This window comes from Muntiacus reevesi, chromosome 4 (assembly GCF_963930625.1).
Source record: "Muntiacus reevesi chromosome 4, mMunRee1.1, whole genome shotgun sequence".
Lineage (NCBI taxonomy): Eukaryota > Metazoa > Chordata > Mammalia > Artiodactyla > Cervidae > Muntiacus > Muntiacus reevesi.
Window position 1 is genome coordinate 43,281,808 of NC_089252.1, and position 15,398 is coordinate 43,297,205.

Here is a 15,398-nt window from a genome sequence, read left to right on the forward strand (position 1 = left end):
GAGTTTCCCTGTTACAACAGGCATATGGACTCTCATAATGTAAATGCCAATACCCGTAGATGTGCGAGCTCTCAACTCTGAACATAACAGTCATGCTCTTGCCAATACCCCCTCAGAATGTCACTTTTTAGTACTGGGATTCTAGAGCCAGCTTTCTAGAAAAATGCCCACCTAGAGATGGCTTATGGGAGAGATGTGTCTACTGTTCTGACAGGTTCCCATTAGCAGTCTCCCAGAGCTCAGGCCAGGCAGTTGGCACCTGGATCCATCCTCCTGAAAATTCAGGCCATTCTCCTGGGGGCACAGGTTGTACCGGGTACCCACTGCTTGAACAACAACCTACAGACCACAGCCAGCTCACAGTGGGCATGAAGGGTTTTCTGGGCAGTCAGACACCCTCTGGGGTTCTTTCCTCACCCCGCTCTGTGGCAGGTGACATCAGGGGGCTGAACCCACCTTGGTTGCCAGCTTCCCTCACCCTCTCACCTGCTGGGGCCTCGCCTGGCACAACTGAGCCTTGACTGACTCCCTGACCCGTTCCATTTTCAGACAAATCCCCGGTGTTCCAGTTCCTCGACTGGGTGCTCCGGGGCACGTCCCAGGTGATGTTCGTGAACAACCCCCTCAGCGGCATCCTCATCGTCCTCGGCCTCTTCATCCAGAACCCCTGGTGGGCCATCTCAGGCTGCCTGGGCACTGTGGTGTCCACCCTGACAGCCCTCATCCTGAGTCAGGACAAGTGAGTCCCGGGAAACCCAGGGTCCCGGCCCGAGACCAGGGGCAGCTCCCTGCGGGGACCCTTCACCAGCTTCCCATCCTCACTGCTTGGCTCACGGCTCAGAAACTCCTCAAAGAAGGTCACCCATAACTAAAACAACCACCCCCTGGTTACAAAACCGCACGTTGTCCAGGGGCCGGTGAAGGGTTGATGATCGGAAAGTGTGTGTGGTGAGGCTGCAGCTGAGAAAAGCCTGGCTCAGAAGGACAATCAGGGGGGCCGTGCCCTGCCTTGGGTCGCAGGGGACCCCCCCTTCAGTAGCCCTCCCCCCCCAGGTCCGCCATCGCAGCTGGACTTCACGGCTATAACGGGGTGCTGGTGGGGCTACTGATGGCTGTGTTCTCAGACAAAGGCGACTATTTCTGGTGGCTTCTCCTCCCGGTCATCATGATGTCCATGTCTTGGTAAGTTTGCTTCTGAGGCTGTGGGTGCAGATGAAGGGCTGCCCACCTTTCTCCCCTAACGCCGTGACCGTCTAGACAGGAGTTCAAAGCAGCATTTCCTTAGAAATATCGTCACATCAGAAATACCATCTAAAAGTAATTACTGACATTGTACAGTGATAGCCCCGCTGTGCTAGGCGTTCCACACACAGTATTTCATTACCTATGCTCCTTTACTCTTCTTTTTTGAGAACTAAAAGAGCCCCTGGCCCTCCCCCACCAGAGCACAGGGAAGGAAACTGAGGTCCACAGAGGGTTTAGAGCCATGAGGTCCTGTCACTCTCCAGAAAACTTCTCCTCCCTTCTCCCAGCACTGGCCTGTCCTCGGACCCCATGGCCCTACCAGGGCTACCTCCCAGGGTGGACAACAAGCGCAGTCACTGCCCAGAGCCCTCAGGGGGCCAGACCCCAGCTCCTCCTTCCCCTGCAGAAACCACAGGGCACCCCGGCCAGGATCGCCCTCAGCTCCTCCGCAAACATTTGTTGAATGAATGAATGGGATTCCCCTTCGCTGGTCTGTCCTCTCTGCTCACGCCTGCAGAGGGAGCCCTAAGGCCTTCAAGGAAGTTCTGTGACTTCCTTGCCTTAGGACTTTCCCCAAAAGACCTGCTCCTGAAGCTGAGTCTTGGTACCTGCTCTGTTGCTGTGTGGGGTGGAGGCAGGAGGCCCAGGGAGAGGGCTGCCCAGCGCCAGTCAGGCTGGGAGAGGGAGCCAACCAGCTGTTTTTCCCCCGAGAAGGCTCGGGGAGCCCCCTTGTCCCACTCAGTCTAGCGCCAGGGCCAGGGGGCTTCTTGAGCAGCATCTCCTGTGCTTCTGCCGTCAGCCCCATCCTCTCCAGTGCCCTGGGCACCATCTTCAGCAAGTGGGACCTCCCGGTCTTCACGCTGCCCTTCAACATCGCCGTGACCCTGTACCTGGCAGCCACAGGCCACTACAACCTCTTCTTCCCTACGACGCTGTTGCAGCCGGTCTCCTCCATGCCCAACATCACCTGGTCAGAGATCCAAGTGCCCTTGGTAGGTATCGTGGACGGTGGAAGGGCAGCGCCTGCCCGCACCCAGTGTTAAAGTGGCATGTACTTATTTTGCATGTCAGAAATATCCAGTTATATTAATACCTATTACCAATTATTCAGTGCAAGGCACTCTACCTACAAAATCTCATTAGCCACCAGCTTTTTCTTTTCTCTTTTTAAGAGCTAAAAGGGCCATTTCTGGCCCCACTCTGTCCTGTCACAGCCTGAGAGAGAGACCAAGGCCTGGTTAAGAGACTGCCTGAAGTCATGCAGCTAATGAGTGAGGGGTAAAGTCAAAAGAAGCCTCCTGACTTCTAGATTTGGGTTCTTTTATCTTTTTTTTTTTTTTGAGCCTTTTTGACCCCTTACTCCAGTTCAATCCAAGCTACATCGTGTTTTTCTTCTCATTCAATGTCTTTGAATCATTGACGACGTGCACACCACACTGCCGTCTGTTGGCTAGAGAAGTCTCTGCTCCAGGCTGGGGAGCGGGTTCCCCTCGCTCTCTGGGGCATTGCCCACTTTAAAACACAGGTGTTCCTCCACTAAGAAACATCTAGCAGAGCTTTTTAAGCTTTTGGTAAGCGTTCTGTATATAATGCTGGCCTCTGGACGTCTGCCAAGATAGACTGAAAAAAAAAAACTAGGCTGAAAGCTGTAAGTCAGCCTGGAGAAACATGCCCATCAACCTTCTTTCTTAAACTGGGCACGTTTTCTCTGAGGTCCTCTACTGTTACACTAAATAGCTCTGTGGACCAGCGCTCACTCTGAAATTTGTTATTAGCAGTCTATCATCTAACCACAACGCCACCTGGGCTTGTTGAAGGGACTTTGTGTCAGACATAACGGTGCCTAGTTTTTCTGAGAGTTCAGGGAGACAGCAGGATGGCATGGAAAAAAGAGCCCTGCATTTGCTCAAGATGTATTATCTAGGAAGAGACGTGTTCACTTTAGCCCCATGCTTGTTGATGTGTATGTGTGTGTGTATGTATACCTTCGTGAGCCAAAGGTGAGAGACATGCCATGTTAGCATTTCAGACCTTCACGCTTCCCTTTCACGATATTCACCCAATCAGTATCTTCAAGTCAAAATGGCTCTAACTGGCATGGCTATGGGGGGATGATGGTAGAAAGGGCAAGTCTGAGATACTTTGCATTCTCCAAACCACAGTTTCCATATAAAAGATAACTAGGAATTTTGTAAAAAAAAAAAAAAAAAAAATTAAATGCAAAATACTGTACAAATACTTTGGAAGCCCCAAAGTTCCAAGAAAGACAGAGTCAGTGCTTGGTGATTATTCTTTGAGAAATACTCTTCTGGCTAATTTTGAATGGATTATGATGATGGTGAGTATGTCTTGTCATTTTGACAGTCACAATTAGAGCCTTGAGTTTGGGAGAACAGTGGTAGATGTTAGAGAGAGGGTCTAGGCCTCCCAAGGATTTTGAGGTTCTGCAAGTTCCCCTGCTTTTTGGTGATGGGAGAGCCTGCCGGAGGCTGCAACTGGCTGGGGACCAGATAGCCCAGCCACTGCCTCCATCTAGAACTCTGTCTGTCCCGCTGTCTCCCGCAGAGCCGATGTCTGAGTCCTGTCCTGTTCTCTGTCCTAGGATACGGGGGGACTGAGCCCAGAGGGTGGCCCACTAGACCACTGCAATCCTGTCTGGATGTGGGGTGAGGGCCCTAGAGCCATAAGACCTCCCACCCCAGCACCCCAGGTGGAGGCCTCGGAGGACGTGGGCTGAGGGAAGACCTGCTTCACCATGAACTATAAACAAGGGGAGCATGAACCCAATGCCCCCCAGCAGGCCCAGAGCCCCTCCCACGTTTTCCTAGCTCAAGTCCCTCTGGCCACCCTTCAAAGCACAGACCCAACCTCTGCCACTGGGGAAGCCTGAGTGCCCAGGATCTTTTCCCAAACTTCAGGGTGCATGTGCAAGTGCCCACAAGGCACTGGACTCTGGACTTCCTTTCTCGTCCACAGACACTCACTTCCTGAGACACACGGGGGCCGGACACATCAGGGCACTCCCCCATCAGCCACCACGTGATGGCTTTACCACTAAAACCCGCACATGCCAGGGTACCACCCGCCCAGGGGCTCCTCTGTGGATACAAGTCTAGCTGCTCATCCAGAGGACTGCACCAGCATGACCAGACATGCTGTTCTTGGCACAAAGAACCATCTTCCCATCTAATATTTGGCCTTCTATGCATGTTTTTAGCTTTAAAAAAAAAAAGATGTTACAAGAGTTTTTCTATCCCAACTCTGATCAGCCATCTAGTAATTTTCTAATGAACAGCACACTGATTTTTACTAAACCCAAGTCCAGTTACTCACCACTCAAAAGCCAGTTCTCAAGAGACAAGCACTGGTAGGAAAGGAAAATATGCTTTATTTCAGAGGCCAGCAACCAGGGTGGAACGTGGACTCCTATACAAGAATCAACTCCCCACGGCTGTTCAGGAGCTTTTAAAGGAGAGTTTCAGGGTTGTAGGGCTTCCCAGATAGTGCAGAAGTAAAGAATCTGCCTACCAGTGAAGGCGATCCAAGAGACATGGGTTTGATCCATAGGTTTGGGAAGATCCCCTGGTGTAGAAAATGGCAGCTCACTCCAGTATTCTTGCCCGGAAAACTCCATGGACAGAGGAGCCTGGGAGTTTAGTGCCTTACACTCATGTTTCTAAATAAAGGAAACAACATTTTAACCCTTTACTGTTCTTAGAACTCAAGATTAAAACAATAAATCTTGTATTCCTTGTGAAGTGAAATTAACTGAAAATATCTTGGAAAACTGTTGCAAAATATTAGTATGGAGGGCTTGGCACCAAATATTTTCCAGCCAAGGTTCAAGTTGTCTCTTTTGCCTCCATAACTGCATGTGATCCTGTTGGACCTGCAGCTTTTGAGAGCCATCCCTGTTGGAATCGGCCAAGTGTACGGCTGTGATAACCCCTGGACTGGAGGCATTTTCCTCATAGCTTTGTTCATATCATCGCCTCTAATTTGCTTGCACGCTGCGATCGGATCTGCCATTGGGATGTTAGCAGGTTAGTGTCGTTATTAATTAACTTAATTAATGGGCCTTATGAATGGGTCCCTTATTAATGAGCTGCAAGAATGTTGTGCCTGGGGCCAGCTCCAAAGAAAATGGTGACATGTGTCTTCATTGCTCCACCTGCTTATTCCTGTAAACTCTTCTTCCTTCCACGTCACCTGTTCTTTGCATTTTGGGTGCTGCACCCTGCTGCTCCGCTGAGCAAACCCCATCTAGAGAAAAGCTCTGGACACTTACACCTCTGGATAAACTAAAAGCTTGGGAGGAGCTTGTTCCAGGTGTGTTTATATTGTAAGCCTTATCTCTAATCATAAGAAGCTTGTTCTCCTTGAGAGAACATTCAGGTTGATACCTTAACCCTCCTTCTTCTGGCACTGTTAAATCAAACTTCAGATCATTACTCAAAAGAGTCTCATATCCATACCAGCTGAACCACTGATATGCATGTGACTCTAAAGCCGTTTGTCTCCTTCAGATGTTTTCCCCCTGAATAGTCAGGAGTCCTTTTCATAAATTCTTCGGGGGTACTGATAACTGTCTGAGTTGAGGACGGCGGGGGACTTCAGGGCTAGTGGGCCCACTTGATCCCACACAGCACTCAGCCTGTCTTCTCCCCCAGCTCTCACTCTCGCGACGCCCTTTGACTCCATCTACTTCGGACTGTGTGGCTTCAACAGCTCGCTGGCCTGCATCGCCATAGGAGGCATGTTCTATGTCATCACCTGGCAGACGCACCTCCTCGCCATTGCCTGTGGTAGGTATTGCGTGCAGAGTTCCCTATCCACTTCAAATGACACCAGCGTCTATGCCCACAAGGAAACCACCTGCGAAACTTCTGCTGAGCCTCCAAAGATTAATGGGAGGATTTGTTTGCTTTATAAAGGGAGTTTTATTTTAAACTATTTTGAATAGTTCTTGACATTACAATAGTTTACATTAGAAACTATTTACATTGAATGCAAAGTGTTCAGCCACACGAAGACAGAGTTTTTCATGGAGATTGTTCATTTGTTGTCTGTGATTGCTGCTTTCCAGGCCGGTGATTGAAGCAACTCTTGTGTAAATTAATCTTTATATGGAGAATTGGGTGATTTACATCAGACATGGCAGTTAATCTTAAACACCCAAACACTGACCATAGGACCTTCAAATAATGCTTGTAGGTGTGTGGTCGGGGTATTCAGTGACTTTCTAATAAAGGTTTGCTGTTGTTAATATCCTAGGAACCATTGGGATGTTTTTAGTGGAGAAATTGAGGGTTCAGAAGCAAATCCCAATTACTGTGACCCATTTTCACAGACGCTGACCTCCCACCAGCTCTTGGGTCTCCCCAGTGGCTAGCCTGGCGATGCCCTCAACACACAAAGCCCAGATGACGAGGCAGCAAGCATATTTGGTCTTCCTCAAACTTACAGAATGCTGTTCCTCCCTGGAAACCCATATTATGTTAATAACTTGTGATGAAATATCCCAGCAGGGAGTTCTGGGATTCACACGCCTTGGCTGTATAGTAAAATGTTCATTTATGGTTTATGCTGCTAAATGTTCCTTTGCTAGAATGCAAGGTGGTAGGACCCAGGAGAACTGTAACAGCTAAATTCTGGTCCTTTTTAACAAAGTTCATCTGCTGTCTTAGTTATGCCGGCATTTGCGTGGAATTTAACACTTTTCAAAGCTGCCAAGCAATGGAAATGTAACTCAATTTTTTTTTTAACCTGAGAGATAGCATTTGTGGCATAAAATGCATGGGGAGAGAATGTATAAACTTGAGGCACTGCTGGTTTCCTGACTATTTCTTCGTTCCCTTGCAGCACTGTTTGCAGCCTACCTCGGTACCGCCCTGGCTAACATGTTGTCTGTGGTGAGTCAACAGGGCTAAGGACATGCCTCACACCCTCCCCCATGTTCTCTCGGCCCCCCAAGCCCCTCTTCCAAGAACCCCTCCCCAATCCACCTCTCTTGTCTCAAATCATTTGCATTGTGGATCCTCCATCGTGGGTTGCTAGGATGATTATGCAGATGTATCAGATACAGGGAAAAAATTAAGCCACCTCACTGAGATTCTGCAATCTCTGCAAGGCTGCATCTGAAATACTGAAAAGGTAGATTCTTTATCCATTGAGCCATCAGGGAAGCTCTTCATTTTCTTTCAATATGTGATCTTGAGGAACAGTGACCCCACAAGAGACTGACCCAGACTTGCCCGTCAGTGACCAGGAGTCTCTGGTGGAAGCGTGGGTCGGCGGTGGCCTGCTGCAGGGTTGGGGGCACTGAGTATAGCAGTGCGTGCATGGGATCTTTAGAAGGAGGTCGCCATTATCTTCATCACCTCCACCATAGTTTGGTCTCAGGTCAAACAACTGGAAGGGAACACAGCCCCACCCATCAACAGAAAATCGGACTAAAGATTTACCGAACATGGCCCCTCCCATCAGAACAAGACCCAGTTTCCCCCTCAGTCAGTCTCTCCCATAAGAGGCCTCCATAAGCCTCTTATCCTTCTCCATCAGAGGGCAGACAATGGAAAACAATCACAGAAAATTAACAAATCTGATCACATTGGGCCATAGCCTTGTCTAACTCAATGAAACTATGAGCCATGTAGGGCCACCCAAGATGGACGGTCATGGTGGACAGTTCTGACAAAACATGGTCCATCCGAGAAGGAAATGGCAAACCATTTCAGTATTCTTGCCTTGAGAACCCCATGAACAGTATGAAAAGGCAAAAAGATGAACTCCCCAGGTTGGTAGGTGCCCAATATGCTACTGGAGAAGAGTGGAGAAATAACTCTAGAAAGAATGAAGAGATGGAGCCAAAGCAAAATTAACACCCAGTTGTGGATGTGACTGGTGATGGAAGTAAAGTCCAATGCTGTAAAGAGCAATATTGCATAGGAACCTGGAATGTTAGGTCCACAAATCAAGGCAAATTGGAAGTGGTCAAATAGGAGATGGCAAGAGTAAACATCAACATTTTAGGAATCAGTGAACTAAAATGGACTGGAATGAGTTAATTTAACTCAGATAACCATTATATCTACTACTGTGGGCAAGAATCCCTTAGAAGAAACGGGAGTAGCCATCATAGTCAACAAAAGAGTTCAAAATGCAATTCTTGGGTGCAATCTCAGAAACAACAAAATGATCTCTGTTCATTTCCAAGGCAAACCATTCAGTATCACAGTAATCCAAGCCTATGCCCTAACCAGTAATGCTGAAGAAACTGAAGTTGAATGGTTCTCTGAAGACCTACAAGACCTTGTAGAACTAATACCCAAAAAAGATGTCCTTTTCATTATAGGGGACTGGAATACAAAAGTAAGAAGTCAAGAGATACCTGGAGTAACAGGCAAATTTGGCCTTGGAGTACAGAATGAAGCAGGTCAAAGGCTAATAGAGTTTTGCCAAGAGAACACACTGGTCATAGCAAGCACCCTCTTCCAACAACACAAGAGAAGACTCTACACATGGACATCACCAGATGGTCAATACTGAAATCAGATTGATTATATTCTTTGCAGCCAAAGATGGAAAAACTCTATACAGTCAGCAAAAGCAAGACCAGGAACTGACTATGGCTCAGATCATGAACTCCTTATTGCCAAATTCAGACTGAAATTAAACAAAGTAGGGAAAACCACTAGACCATTCAGGTATGGCCTAAATTAAATTCCTTACAATTATACAGTGGAAGTGACAAACAGATTCAAGGGATTAGCTCTGATAGAATGCCTGAAGAACTATGGATGGAAGTTCATGACATTATACAGGAAGCAGTGATCAAGACCATCACCCAAGAAAAAGAAATGCAAAAAGGCAAAATGGTGTCTGACTAGGCCTTACAAATAGCTGAGAAAAGAAAGATGCAAAAGGCAAAGGAGAAAAAGAAAGATATACCCATTTGAATGCAGAATTCTAAAGAATAGCAAGAAGAGATAAGAAACCCTTCCTCAGTGATCAATGCAGAGAAATAGAGGAAAACAACAGAATGGGAAAGACTAGAGATCTCTGCAAGAAAATTAGAGATACCAAGATGGGCACAATAAAGGACAGAAATGGTATGGACCTAAAAAAAGCAGAAGATACTAAGAAAAGGTGGCAAGAACACACAGAAAAACTGTTTAAAAAAGATCTTCAGGACCCAGATAACCAGTATGGTGTGATCACTCACCTAGAGCCAGACATCCTGGAATGCAAAGTCAAGGGGGCCTTAGGAAGCATCACTATGGAGGTGATGGAATTCCAGTTGAGCTATTTCAAATCCTAAAAGATGATGCTGTAAAAGTGCTGCACTCAGTATTCCAGAAAATTTGGAAAACTCAGCAGTGGCCACAGGACTGGACAAGATCAGTTTTCATTCCAATCTCAAAGAAAGGCAATGGTGAAGAATGTTCAAACTACTGTACAATTGCACTCATCTCACACACTAGCAAAGTAATGTTCAAAATTCTCCAAGCCAGACTTCAACAGTATGTGAACCGTGAACTTCCAGATGTTCAAGCTGAGTTTAGAAAAGGCAGAGGAACCAGAGATCAACTTGCCAACATTCGTTGGATCATCAAAAAAACAAGACAGTTCCAGAAAAACATCAATTTATGCTTTATTGACTATACCAAAGCCTTTGACTGTGTGGATCACAACAAACTGTGCAAAATTCTTAAAGAGATGGGAATACCAGGCCACCTCACCTGCCTCTTGAGAAATCTGTATGCAGGTCAGGAAGCAACAGTTAGAACTGGACATGGAACAACAGACTGGTTCCAAAAAGGAAAAGGAGTTCGTCAAGGCTGTGTATTGTCACCCTGCTTATTTTACTTACATGCAGAGTACATCATTAGAAATGCTGGGCTGGATGAAGCACAAGCTGGAATCAATATTTCCAGGGGAATATCAATAACCTCAGATATGCAGATGACACCACCCTTATGCCAGAAAGTGAAGAAGAACTAAAGAGCCTTTTGATGAAAGTGAAAAAGGGGAGTGAAAAAGTCAGCTTAAAGCTCAACATTCAGAAAACTAAGATCATGGCACCTGGTCCCATCACTTCAAGGCAAATAAATGAGGAAACAGTGGAAATAGTGACAGACTTTATTGTTTTGGGCTCCCAAATCACTGCAGATGATGACTGCAGCCAAAAAATTAAAAGATGCTTGCTCCTTGGAAGGAAAGTTATGACCAACCTAGACAGCTTATTAAAAAGCAGAGACATTACTTTGCCAACAAAGGTCCATCTAGTCAAAGCTATGGTTTTTCCAGTAGTCATGTATGGATGTGAGAGTTGGACTATAAAGAAAGCTGAGCACCAAAGAATTGATGCTTTTGAACTGTGGTATTGGAGGAGACTCTTGAGAGTCCCTTGGACTGCAAGGAGATCCACCCAGTCCATCCTAAAGGAAATCAGTCCCGAATATTCATTGGAAGAACTGATGCCGAAGCTGAAACTCCAATACTTTGGCCACCTGATGTGAAGAACTGACTCATTGGAAAAGACCCTGATGCTGGGAAAGATTGAAGGCAGGAGAAGGGAATGACAGATGATGAGATGGTTGGATGGCGTCATCGACTCTGTGGACATGAGTTTGAGTAAGCTTATATTTTGTAAGTTTCTTATAAGTCAATCTCTTCCACAACTAATTTTAAAACATCATTATTTAATTTTTCCCTATGTTTATGGATCAACACCCAGTTAACTTGTGGGCCAGTGTTCATCTTTGTTCATCCCACAGCAGCTACTGGGTCTGGTGTCATGAGGCAAGGTTTCTGGGATGACACGGAGCCAAGTCCGAGAGAAACCAGAGCTTGTGGCTGAGGGCTTGCATGGCAGTCTGAGAACCTTTGTTTGTCTCAGCACCAATGTAAGTGGCCTGTGAGGTCCAGGGGAGCCACATGGCCAGCCCCAGCCCCATATACACAGGAGGGGCCCAGGCCCCATTGCAGAGTACACGGGACTCAGCCTACAGTTGATGCCTCCCCCCCACCCCGTAAGCATTGAAGGTTCATCACACAGGCAACCAGGAAAAGTCCTGATGGTCCTACAGGTGAGGGTGAAGATGAGGATTTAAGTCTCTCCTGTTTAAATCTCTCCTCCACCCTCAGTGACATTGGGTGGTTTGCACATAACATAGGAAGGAAATTTTTAAGCAATAGAACTGACCTTCCCTGATACCATCCTGTGTCCCCTGCTGGATTAAGTCCCTGCTCTGGGCCCTATCACATTTTGTGTGCATATCTGCTATGACACCTGACATATGACATATGACATTTGACATATGACAAAGTGCATATAACAAATGACGCTGCGACAAGTCTAGCACACACTAGTCCTCTTCCACCTTCAGCCCTTGTGCCGCTTCAGAACAGGGGCCTGATTGTATTCTTGTCTTTATCTCTAGTGCCTGTTACAGTGCTCAGCTCATAGTGGGTGCTCAAGAAATGTGGAATGAATGAAACTCTAAGGTAGTGAGCCCCCGCCATGGGGTATATTAGAGCTGGGACTAAAACAATCACCAGAAACAGGATGAAGCCTGGTGTCTGAGGCTCCTGTCTGCTCCAGGCTTTCTCATCTTTTCTTGCCCCATTCTTTCACTTAATTGTCCATCCAATAGCTATGTGTCCTTCCTCAGACCAGATACTGGAAGGATGCAAACGGGAAGTTTTGGCTCCCATTTTGCTTGTGGTCAATGGCCCCTTCCTCTATGTGCACAGAAGTTACAGGTTACACCACTCAATCTAGATATTTTTCAAAACAAAATCCTGTTTACTTTCTGTGTGCGTACTATGTTTAAGACACTGTGGCTGCCCACTCTCAGGGATACAAAAAAGTGCAGGCTATTAATTCACTCTGAAGGAATTCCCAGTCTCCTTGAGAAACAGGGTATAAAAGTGTTGAATGACATTTATGAGACTGTTCATGCCTCCCCAGAAGAGGGCTCTGAGGAGCCGCACAATTTTGCTTTCTAATCGGCCCAGGCATGTGCAGCCCCATCACTTCACAGGGCTGCCCTCTGCTGGATGACAGTGACCACGAGTGAAGACCATTTATTGAGCACTTAGTATGCACGAGGCACCAACTCTTTGAGTAGATAGCTGTATGCCTGTTTTCTTATTGAGGAAACAGTTTTCAGAAAGAGGAAATGGCTCCCGCAAAGGTGACTGGGGCTGAGATTTGGATCTGGGTCTGTGGAACTCCCAGCCCACATCCTTCCCACTGTAGGACTTGAAGGGAGTGCTTTCCCAAACACCCCACACAGTCTTAGCAGGGCTTTGGATATACTCACAGAGTGGAAATCATAAGTCGTGGGTGTTCCTTAAGGCTACAGTTCTGATATGAGGCTGTCATTGCTCCTTAAGTCCCACCCAGCAGGGTCATCTTTGAACACACACACACACCTGGCCTCATTCCTTCAATGGCATTCCCTGAGGTTTTTACTGCTTATGATAAAAGGATGTGTTGGGGAGAAGGGGCATTGGTTTGATTTGCTTCATAGTTGGAACTTCAGGCTCTTTGCTAATAAGCTATTGAGGTTATCCCAAATGAAGAATGAGGAGGGGTATTTAAAAGCCTCAGGGCATTTTAAGGAATAAAAACCAGAGGAACATCAGGAGAGGGGCTGTTGGGGATGGGAGCGCCCTTGAGGAGAGATGGAGTCCCTCTTGGTCTTAGCTCCTTGGGACTCAGGTGTTACGTCTCTGCTTCTCTCCATATGTCTGCTCTGTTCCTGTGTCTCTCTGGAATGGGCTTCTTCTGCTGCACACAGGCCCCCAAATATCCACCCAGCACTGGCTGGCTCTCGAGTCCTTTTCTGATTGAGAGCCTTTGAACACAGTCTCTGTGTCTCTTAGTTCATACTCTTAAGAGGGAGATTCTATTCCCAGGTTGTCTGCCTAAGGGAAGCCGTATTTGGGCTACGTGTTTATCTCTAGTCCAGGCAGATATGAACAAAGAGAAAAAGGTTTTGAACAGCAACAACAACAACAAATGGCTGCCAGTGCTGTTCCTTCAACAGGGGCTTGTGGAGAAGGTGAAGAATGGCCACAAGTCCTATAGTGGGAGGCAGAGCCTGGCCAGACACCCAAGAAAAATGTGTCTTCTACATAGAGGCACCTTATAAGAGGGTTCCGGGAGGGCTCTGCATTTTGGAGAATATGTGCTCGTCAGTGGAGACCGACCCTCCCCCCGGCAGTATTTGGTTTATACTGGTCATGAGTTAAGCGCTATTGGAGTCAGGCCCCACACAGCCTCCCCGTCTCCACCCAGGACCGTGGGTGGCTGAGAAAGGCTGACGAAATGAGCACGGGCATCTGATATAACCAAGATTGCTCTTGCCTTCCCCTCCCCCCAGTTTGGATTACCGCCCTGCACCTGGCCCTTCTGCTTCTCTGCACTCACCTTCCTGCTCCTGACGACCAACAACCCCGCCATCTACAAGCTCCCACTCAGCAGAGTCACCTACCCAGAGGCCAACCGCATCTACTACCTGTCCCAGGAGAAAAACAGAAGAGCATCGACCATCACAAAGTACCAGGCCTACGATGTCTCCTAAGTTGCCCTTTGCGATACATGTCTCTGTAAATTCAGCCTTTGGCAGGGCGTCCAGGTTCCCAGGCTGAAGACCACTTAAGCTCTCCTTCTGTCTGTTCTGTGATTCTGCCCCCAAGCAAGCCTACACCCTAGTTATTCCCAAGAACAGGGGAATATGCTTGCAGTCACTATTCAGGAAGCTCTCTGTTCCAAGATGCAGAATATTTGTCAAAAATATGGTTACTTTCGACTTTATACCTATAGCTCACTCCATAAGAGCTCCCTTTGACGAGAAGCTTCCCTCTTTTGCAAAATAAACCACATCCCTAAGGACAACTCACCAGGAAGGGAACAGAGATGGGTGAATTGTCATCAGCCATTTAGTGCAGTGATGTCCAGTATCAGGAAATTAGCCAACAAGGCAAAGGGCGGATCTGCCTCCAGCTCTGCCACGAGTGAACTCCAACCACTCGGGTGGGTTTGTCTCCCTTCTCAGCTTCAATTTCTTTCTGGTTTCACGACGGAGAGGGGCCTTGCAGTCCCTTCCACCTCAGAAGTATTGATCCTTCTCTTTCCTTTAAACTGACAAATCAACATGACCAATAAATAATTACTTTAAGCTAAGTAGAAGATGAAAGGGCTACCAGGAGAAGAGGCAGGAGAATTTTAACATTGTGTGGAGATTTATTCTCAAGTCATGCGATGTTCTGGAGTAGGAAATGGCAACCCACTCTAGTATTCTTGCCTGGAAAATTTCATGGACGGAGAAGCCTGGGCTTCTCGGGGTCGAAAGAGTCAGACATGACTAAGCGACTGAGCACACGTGAATACGTGTGATGTTCTCTGACTTGGGGTTATAACCTAAGTTATAGGAAATGACAACATGCCATCCTTTACATCACAAATGTTACTAGAAATGTCATTAAATGAAAAGTGATCTTTCTCAACATTTAAATCATATTTTAAACAAATGTGTTTCCTTTTATAATATTCATAAGTATACTCATTAAATGATTAAGCTTGCAAGTTGGTGTGGGTTTTCTTAAAAATGGGGCTCACCTGTTCTGTGATCAAGCGTATATTTGAAAGCATATATCATGAGGATGAACAGATAAGATACACTCTTACCTCTTTCCACAGGATCACTTGCCACACATTCTGTCTTAACACTGAGAAAGAAACAGCTATATATTCGTTGTCATGACTGTATTATATAAAGTCCAAAACAATAAAAGTCCTCCCCTCTAGAAAAAAGAGATGAGGATAGGTTGAAAGTTATCAGAAGAAGGTTTGATTTGCTTATAAAGAGAATTATACAGAAATGACCATAATCATTGTTTTCTATTTGAGTTGAAATGCTCATTGTTACAACTCATTCCAGTTTTTAGGGGAGAGTCTTGTGCCCTAAAATGACTAATCCAGCACCTCTTAAATGACCAGTAACTAAATGTTATTTAGTTGCTCTGGTTATAACATTGAGTTCCTAAAACACAGGACCCTTTTGTGGAAAAGGGGCATGTGGCTCAGCCTTCCCACCCATTCCCCCCAAGAACAGGGGTGAACTTACAGTGCCTCAATG

General features: G+C 46.6%; 1 protein-coding gene across 1 annotated transcript in view; it reads left to right on the forward strand.

The window, feature by feature from the left end:
• Positions 1-13,841, forward strand: part of SLC14A2 (solute carrier family 14 member 2) — a 64,900-nt gene extending 51,059 nt beyond the window's left edge. The window contains exons 13-19 of the mRNA XM_065935160.1: positions 550-739; positions 1,054-1,182; positions 2,045-2,237; positions 5,141-5,288; positions 5,916-6,050; positions 7,108-7,157; positions 13,641-13,841. Of these exons, the coding sequence (XP_065791232.1) occupies positions 550-739; positions 1,054-1,182; positions 2,045-2,237; positions 5,141-5,288; positions 5,916-6,050; positions 7,108-7,157; positions 13,641-13,841 (1,046 nt within the window). The remainder of the gene's footprint in view (positions 1-549; positions 740-1,053; positions 1,183-2,044; positions 2,238-5,140; positions 5,289-5,915; positions 6,051-7,107; positions 7,158-13,640) is intronic.
• Positions 13,842-15,398: the final 1,557 nt, after the last annotated feature.